At 41.1% G+C, this 8,930-nt stretch overlaps 1 protein-coding gene across 2 annotated transcripts in view; it reads right to left on the bottom strand.

Moving 5' to 3' along the window:
- Positions 1-2,105: 2,105 nt before the first annotated feature.
- NMRK1 (nicotinamide riboside kinase 1) overlaps positions 2,106-8,930 on the bottom strand; it is a 36,550-nt gene continuing 29,725 nt past the window's right edge. For both annotated transcript variants that reach the window (XM_058301657.2, XM_071216677.1), the window contains 2 exons: positions 7,362-7,445; positions 2,106-2,308 (listed from right to left, as the gene is read on the bottom strand). In XM_058301657.2, the coding sequence (XP_058157640.1) occupies positions 2,289-2,308; positions 7,362-7,445 (104 nt within the window). In that variant the 3' untranslated portion in view covers positions 2,106-2,288. The remainder of the gene's footprint in view (positions 2,309-7,361; positions 7,446-8,930) is intronic.

The following is an 8,930-nucleotide window of genomic DNA, read 5'->3' as shown; positions in this document are numbered from 1 at the left end:
TGAGTGCATTATGGGGGGCTAATGCTGGGGATCTGGAAGGCCAGTCCCTGAGGGGATATTTAAGGGGAGATATGCAGGCTGAGTCAGAATGAGCTGGGCCTGGCTGGAGGGCAGGGTTGTGGAGAGAGTTCTAAGCAGAGGGGCAGCATGAGTGCCAGCCGTGCAGGAGGAAGGTGTTGGTAAGTTTGAGGAAAGGGAGGCAGCAGTGGCTGACAGCAATGGTGGAGGGATGGGTTGAGAAGCTAGGTCACAGAGCTTTGGAGGCCACATTAAGGATTTTGAACTTTATCTTTACTATACATGACACCCATACTAAGTACCGTTGATACCCCCATCTTAAAAAAGAAAATCAAGACTGGAGCCCAGTCAGTCACACAACTACTAAGTGGATCAACTGCACATTGAGCCCAGACTTTTTTTTAAAAAAGATTTCTCCCCACCCCCCTGGTTGTTTTTCTCTTCCTGTGTCTGTTCATCTTGTTTCTTTGGGAGGCACCAAGAACCAAATCTAGGTCCTTCAATATGGGAGGGAGGCACTTAATCCCTTGAGCCACCTCCAATCCTGCTTTGTTGTATTTCTCATTATGCTTCCCCTCCATGTGTCTCGCTTGTTGCACCACGTGCTCTGCCCTCCCATCATGTCAGCTCACTGTCTTGCTCATCTTCTTTTAGGAGGCACCTGGAACCTCTGCTCCCTGCTTTTGTTGTGTCTCTCATTATGTTTTCTTCTTGTGTCTCTTGTTGCATCAGCTTGTTGTACCTGCCTGTTGTGTCAGCTGCCTTCTTTAGGAGGCACCAGGAACCAAATCAGAGATCGCCTATGTGGCAGGCGGGAGATCAACTGGCTTGAGCCACATTTGCTTCCTGAGCCCAGACTTTGTTGTTGTTGTTGTTATTGAGAGACAAACAAAATAATAATTAAAACAACCCAAAATAACAACAAAAAACTCTCAACTAGTACAAGCTCCGCTAGAAAGAAAGAGCTGTTCACTGAGACTGAAGAGAATGTTTCAACTTAATGTAACAATATTTTCATAAAGATTGAGTGATGATGGGCATTCTTTTTTATATTAATTAAAAAAAGAGATTGTTCAGTAGAGGACATAATTAAGTTCCAGAATTGAAAGAGGGGGAAACGGACTTTGGCCCAGTGGTTAGGGCGACCGTCTACCACATGGGAGGTCCGCGGTTCAAGCCCCGGGCCTCCTTGACCCGTGTGGAGCTGGCCCATGCGCAGTGCTGATGCGCGCAAGGAGTGCCCTGCCACTCAGGGGTGTCTCCCACGTAGGGGAGCCCCACGTGCAAGGAGTGCATCCATAAGGAGAGCCGCCCAGCGCGAAGGAGGGAGCAGCCTGCCCAGGAATGGAGCCAACCACACTTCCCGTGCCGCTGACGACAACAGAAGCGGGCAAAGAAACAAGACGCAGCAAAAAGACACAGAAAACAGACAACCGGGGGAGGGGAGGGGAATTAAATAAATAAAAATAAATCTTAAAAAAAAAAAAAAGAATTGAAAGAGGTCCAAAAAAAAAGAAAAATCACATGATAAGGATCTTCTGTCTGTGCTTTTCAAAAAAAATGGTTCTCTGAACTAGGTATCACTGAAGTAACTACTTCTTTCCGTGGTAGACAACAGGTTTCACAAAAACAAATAAAACACAGGATCCGATCATCTATAATAAAGTCTCAACACAGTGACACGATGATTCAGGAGAATTAGACACATGCAAAAACAAAAACAAAAACCGTAGTAAACTGTTAAATCTGTTGTTCCCAGTCATGCCCACATTTGTAGTCGGTGAGTATTGGTATGGGATGGGAGACAGCAGCATTTCCAAACTGTATGTTGTAACCAATGTTTAAAAAAAAAAGAAAATTAAAATCAGAAAAATATCAGAGTATACTGTATATTAATGATACTTGATACGCACATACAATAATAGGATTGTGTATATACCAGACTGTGATAAAATTTTATTTCATACTTTGAGTTCCAATTAGAAAAGTTTGAAAACTATTGGTATAGGTGAACTGACTCATTTTTTATAATCTGTATTATATCTATGCTCTCCCTAGAAAGAAAACTACTCATTAGGATAAATTCCTGACCATTGGTATGGATAACTTTTTATTGTTCTACATGTTGGAGACACCATGTGCTATTAAAAAAAAACAAACGACAGTTGTCATTGTGCTAAAAAGTATGTACTGTATCATGGTTGAGGTTCTTGAATATGCTCCATTGAATTTCCTAATTCATCCCAGGAAGGATTCAATGCATTCCATCTCTATGCTGTTACCTGCAAACCTTGGGAATAAATACAAATAGAAAAGATATTAATGGAGAATTACAATTCTCATTTTATTAAATTTTTACATCAATAATAATAAACCTAAGGATGTTAAGATTACAGGGATTTGGAGATGAAAATCCTTTTTTTTTTAAAAAAAGAACTATATCAAGTCCAAGTTTTATTCTTTCAATCTTTGCTTTAAACTTAAGCCCATCTTATCAGATAGCCAATATCATTTACAATTGGTATAATAATCCTAGACTTCAGGCAATAATTTAGGGACTAGTGTATCACAAAGGGTGGCTAACTGTACTATAATTCTTATTTTTCAGTGTTATGCTTGAATGAGGAAAAAAGTTGTTATTGTTTTTTAGGAGGTACTGTGGATTGCACCTGGGACCTTGTATATGGGAAACAGGCACTCAACCACTGACCTACAGCCGCTCCCCAAAAGTTTTAAATTTTAATCTTTTATTTTAAAACAAGGAAACCTAGTTGAATACTAGATGACTTTGGCTTAGAAACTCTGACAAACCTATCACATTCTTATTATACAGTTCATGTTGAAGAAAGAACTTTTTTTTAGAGCAGTATTTAATCTTTCAACTATGGACAAAGTAAAATTGATTATACCCTTTGACCAGAAAGTGCTAGTTCTGGGAATTTACCCCAGGGATCTAATTTAAAAAGAAGAAAACCAGTAATACATACAGATGGTTTTATAGCATGTTATTTGTCAATGTGAAAAACTTACAACAACACTAAATATTCAACAATAGGAGAATAGTCTTATGATAATTTGGACTACTATACTAGATAATTATACCATTATTACTTTATAATTGGAAATTTTATTTTAAATTGAATGTAGACAAATACCAATAAATAGACAAATGTTTGATTATTAAGTTTTTATTTTGCAATTGCTTATTCCTTTGCTTTGGAACTAGAAGACTTCTTTCTTCTGCACTAAGAAATGTCAATGTCAATCTTACATTTCGCTTTCAATGTGCAAGAGAGAATTGAGCCTTGAATTCTAGTAACTACAAAAGATACTTGGCTTTTCGTTTTATCCAGTTTCATTAAATATAATTTTATAAAGCTGCTTAAATATTAACCACTATATTAAAAAGAGAAATGAGTGTGACTGATCAACCACAGATTCTTGCCAAATCTTATAAATGGGAAGCTATGATGTGGACTGAAAAAAGACTGGGTGTGTACTCATTAAAATGACATTGTATATCCTGCCATAACCTTTTGAACGGACTGGGGGAGAGTGTAAACTACAATGTAAAGTGTAATCCATGCAGTGCTCCAAAATGTATTCACCAAATGCAATGAATGTGCCACAATGATGAAAGAGGTTGTTGATGTGGGACGAGTGAGTATGGGGTATATGAGAACCTCTTATATATTTTTTATATATATATATACATTTTTTGTGATCTATGTATCTTTTAAATAAAAAAGACAATAAAAAATGTAAAAAAATGTTAGTACAGATGATTATTAGGAATACAGGTGATTTATATTTTATGCCTTTTACTTTTATACTTAAAAAAAGTTTTATAATTAATATGCTCTCATAGTCAGATGAAAATAAGCTTTTCTTTTTTTTTTTTAGGTACCAGAGGCTGGGGATTGAACGCAGGACCTCATATATGGGAAGCTGGTATTCAACCACTGAGCTACATCAGCTTCCCTGAGTTGGTTTTTCCATTTGTTTTGCTTATTGTTTGTTTGCTTTTTCAGGAGGCACTGGGAACTGAACCTGGGATCTCCAAGGTGGGAGGTGGGTGCCACATCCGCTCCCTGAAAATAAACATTTTTAAAGGAAGTTTGACTATTCCTGGTGGCTAGCTTGCTTTGTGATAGTGGGAATATATAAAAATGTGTTTCAAAGGTTGGCTTTAACTAAGGACTGAATTAAATGTATAACTGCATATCCTTACTCTTCTGGGTTTACTGTTTCACTAATAATTAAATTCAATCTTTGTTGTTCCCCATAATTTCACAATTATAAAGTATACATTTAGAATGAAAATTAGATAAGCAGGTTTATGCAATGCTATGAGAACAAGCCTGAAGAGGAGTTGGTAGAAACACTGAACGTCAGCTCAGCCTTATGCTGAAGGTTAAACCAGGCTATGCCAAAGCTCCTTCCAGCCTGGTCCTGCCAGGGTACTGTGGTTGGAAGAAATGTGAAAGGTGGTGGGATACTATAAATAACACAGTAACTTATTTATGGGACTGAAAAGAAAAATAAAGTAGATCTTGGCGGTAGTAAAAGCTGATCTGCTTCACATTTTATGTCTCTTCTAATGTTTGCTATTCAGTTTTTTTAGTTTTATTCAGTATCTAGAACGTAAGCAAGAAAATGAACCTTAAATGGCACAGCTGAATAATTCCTCATCTGCCTCTAGGATTCAGGCAAGGAAAGAGGAGGGTGGCACACATGAAATGTACTTTTTATGGCTTTCAACACCCATCAAAACATGTCAGTTGTTCTTGGGCATGGAACAGACGGTGGACGCTGGCATTTGGAATGGAACTGGTTACAATTTGTCTGAGTTGCAGGACCAAGGTTCCTTTCCTCTTTACCGTAAGGTAGATCAAAATGTCAAACTCCAGTGCCTGACTTGCTCATGAAAGGAGAAGCAGGCACTGGCCGTTATCGAGAGGATGGAAAGGTACAGGTGCTGAGTAACTGAAAAACCCCTCGAAACAGCTTATCAGGGCCAGGGTAGGTAGTCAACAACTCTCAGAGAAGTGCGTCTGGCTGCTTCTCGTCATTCAAGACTCAGATACCACCATTTATGAAGGATGACCACGTTCCCACCCGTATACCCACTCCTGCCAGTACCCTGAGCTTCATTATGGGAAGCCTGCCTTTCATCAAATAACAGACGGCAGTAGCGGGCAGGCATACTTGGCAAGGAATACAAGTCCCATGTGCAAGAATTTTTAAAATGGTCTTCACATTTCCTCAAATGGGCTCATGTCTACATGAAGGGCTGATCCTGAAATCAGTAATGTATAGGATCAACAGGCTGCCTGGCTTGGCTCAGTACCCTCATCACACAGAGATTTAGTAAGGACATGCAAAATCTATTCTTATTGATGGGTGACAATATTTGGACTAGTATAGTTACTTCTCATGAGAAAAGCAAGTAGCATTCTCATTGCTGGAGTGACTCAGACTGTATGCTCACACCAGCTTATGATTGTATTTTGCATGTGCTAGTCACAGAAATCCTTTTAGTTCTAAGAGTTCAATTAAAATAGTAGCTAGATCTATAGTTGTGTCCTCCCAGCAAGCCTTTTCATTCTCCTCCTACTGGTTTCCACCCCCTATTCTGCTTTCCCTATGGGGAATTTCTTCCCCTAGGTCCAGAAGGCTTTAGGTGGGACATTCAATTCCAAGGTGTGAGTATGTGATTCAGTCCTGGCCAATCAGAGTTTGTAAACTCCCTGGCAATAGCAATTGGTTTAGCAAAAGGCACAGGTCCAAAGCAGAACCAATCAAATTCTTCCCTGAGCCTTTTCAGTTGGGTTAAAATGGAAATTTTCTTTTTAAAAAACTACTTAAAATGAAGAATTCTAAATATATACAAAAGTAAGGAAATAAAATATATATACCCTCTGTACCCAATATCCAGCTTCAACATTTATCAACTAATGGCCAATTTTGAACACACGGATAGGCTGCCTTTTTGTACTGGGTTTGCTGAATCTAGGATGGTGCTGCCAACAAATATCGTTATCTGTCAGTAGGAAGATCATGACTTCAAAATAAATCCAAACAGAAAGTGACACTAAGAGGGAAAGCCCAGAGGATACTATTTGAGCTCCCTGATTCAGCTGAACCCAAAGCCTCTGCCACCCCTGTAACTTCTTTTTTGCTTAAGCAAAGTTTAGGAGGATTTGCGTCACTTGCTGTTTAATAAGAAAATCTTAAAGAAATGTTCAATAAGTGAATTTTAAAATCTTGTGCTTAGTTTTGAGGTATTTGGTAAATAGAAATTAATGGAAAATCTTTAAGGGGAAATAAAGGAAAATGGCAGCTCTAGACAGATCAAAACAAAATTACCAGCGCTTTTTTTTTTTTTAGGTACTGGGGGCCAGGAACTGAACTCGGGACCTTGCATGTGGGAAGCTGGTGTTCAACCACCAAGCCTCACTGGTTTCCCTGAGTTGGCTCTTTCATTTGTTTTGCTCATTGCTTTGCTTCTGTTTCTTTAGAAAGCACTAGGAGCCAAATCCGGGATCTCCCATGTGGGAGGTGGGAGCTTAAATGCTTGGGCCAACATCTGCTCCCAAAATCACTAGCATTTTTTTTTTATATCCTCCCCACTGCAGCTTTTTGCTTGTTGTCTGCTTTCTGTGTCCATTTGCTATGTGTTCTTCTGTGTCTGCACTTATTTTTATTTATTTCCCACCCCCCTTTGCAGCTTGCTTGCTGTCTGCTCTCTGTGTCCATTTGCTGCACGTTCTTCTGCATTTTTTTGCTTGTCTCCCTTTTTTTTGTTGTGTCACCTTGCTGAGCCAGCTCTCGCAGTGCTGCAGACTGGTGGCACTCCACAGTGCTTGCGGGCCAGCAGCTCTCTGAAGCGTGCAGGCCAGCTTGCCTTCACAAAGAGGCCCCGGGATGCAAACTCAGGGCCTCCCATATGGTAGATGGAAGCCCAAATGATTGAGCACAGCTGCTTTCCCAAAATCACTAGCATTTTAACTTCACTCTGCCCAAAGGATGATCTCAGTCCCACTGAAGTAACAGCCATGTACCCAAAATTTTAAAACTAAATAAAATAAATATCATTAAAGGATGTGACAAAAGGTGAATATGTTCACCCTTACAAAAACTTACAAAATAATCAAGTCCCCAAACCCACACAGCCTATTTCTGAATTATCTTCAAAGTAATAAATGCATGAATAGATGAACAAATATATAAATACAATCACTCCTACATTAGCATTCTGTTGTGCCATTCTTGGGATCTATAATAACCTACTTTCCTAGATCTTCATCTCCCACCATCCACTTCGAAAAAAAAATACTTACCTTTCTGCTTTGCTAACTCTTGTGTTAGATCTTCATATACTTCTGAAAACAGGTCCTCTTCAGATTTTGTTCCATCTAGGTGAACTAAGAAGGGAAAAAGAGGGCAGGCAGTTCAAATCTGAACAGAAGGGAATGGGGGCAAGATGGCAACTGAGTAAGGCATTCCAAGAGTCAGCATGTCCTCAGGGTAGTTAGTCATCACCCAGAGCTATCTACAGCACATGTCTGGGAGGCCCAGGAGACCAGATGAGCATCCTGCAACATCCTTGAAAGAATGGACAGGAAGCGGATGTGGCTCAAGTGACTGGGCTTCCACCTACCATATGGGAAGATCCGGGTCCAATCCCTGGGGCCTCCTGGTAAAGGTGTGCCCGTGTGGTAAGCCAGTGCCCTCACAGCAAGCCAGGCCCATGTGGAGAGACATGTGGCAAGATGACGACGCAACAGAAAGAGAGACAAAGGGGAGAGTCAAGGCGAGACACAACAGAAACCAGGAACTGAGGTGGTGCAAGTGACAGGGAATCTCTCTCCACATTGAATCCTCAGGATCGAATCCCAATGAATTGTAGAGAAGAAAACAAGAAGACAAAAAGAAATAGACACAGAAGATCACACAGCGAATGGACACAGACTGCAAAAACAGCAGAGAGGGGACAGGAATGGAAAGAGAAGACTGCAATGAAGCTGCATGAGATCACTCCACACCATGGAGGCCAATGCCCATACCCTACCGGCGGTGCAAACAATGGAGTTGGAAGCTCCATTTGACCAAAATTTGCGGAGGAGATAGATGGCCACTGACTTCAGTAACTGTTTAGTAAATTAGGCTGGCTAAAGTAAAATCCTAAGAACACCTAAGTTTGAACTTGTTTCCAAGTTGAAAAGAGGCTAGTAGCTGCCATTTTAATTCTGCCCCCGGCATGAGGGGAAATGGGGCTGACTGAAAATCACAGCGACAGTAGGAACAGGCTTCTTTTCATGCAGATCAGATTACAGCCCTAGCCTAGGCTCCGGCTCTACCTCTGGCAGGGAGGAAGCTGGGGGGACCTGCATCAGTGTCTCTGGGAACTGCAGGTACTTGTGGCTGGCACAGACTGAATAGTTGGACACCTAGGGCTCCATCCTGCATCCCAACAGGATAGGAGAGGAGCTGTGTTTCCTCAGGCTTTCTGGCAACTGTAGCCACTTCTGGCCTGCACAAACTGGTTTGTTGAGAGCCTTCAATTCCATCTCGACCCCAACCCCATGGATATAGAAGGGGGCTGGTATTTCCTCAGCCTTTCAGGACAACTGCAGGTGCTTTTGGCCTGCACAGACTTCACTGTTGGGCACCTATGGCTCAGCTCCCACCATTAAAAGGACAACAAGGATGCAGTTACTCTCAGGGTAACTGTAGGTGCTTTTGACCCACACAGACTGAAGAGTCAGACACCTGTAGCTCCATCCCTGCTCCCAATAGGATAGGAGGGGGCTGGGGTTTCCTCAGTCTCTCGGTGCAGTGACAAGCACTTTCGGGCTGTGGATGGGACTACTGGGCACCTGTGGATCCTTCCCCACCCATCAGTAGGA

The sequence above is a fragment of the Dasypus novemcinctus genome, chromosome 8 (genome assembly GCF_030445035.2).
Source record: "Dasypus novemcinctus isolate mDasNov1 chromosome 8, mDasNov1.1.hap2, whole genome shotgun sequence".
NCBI classification, from domain to species: domain Eukaryota; kingdom Metazoa; phylum Chordata; class Mammalia; order Cingulata; family Dasypodidae; genus Dasypus; species Dasypus novemcinctus.
This window is presented reverse-complemented; position numbering and strand designations above follow the sequence as displayed.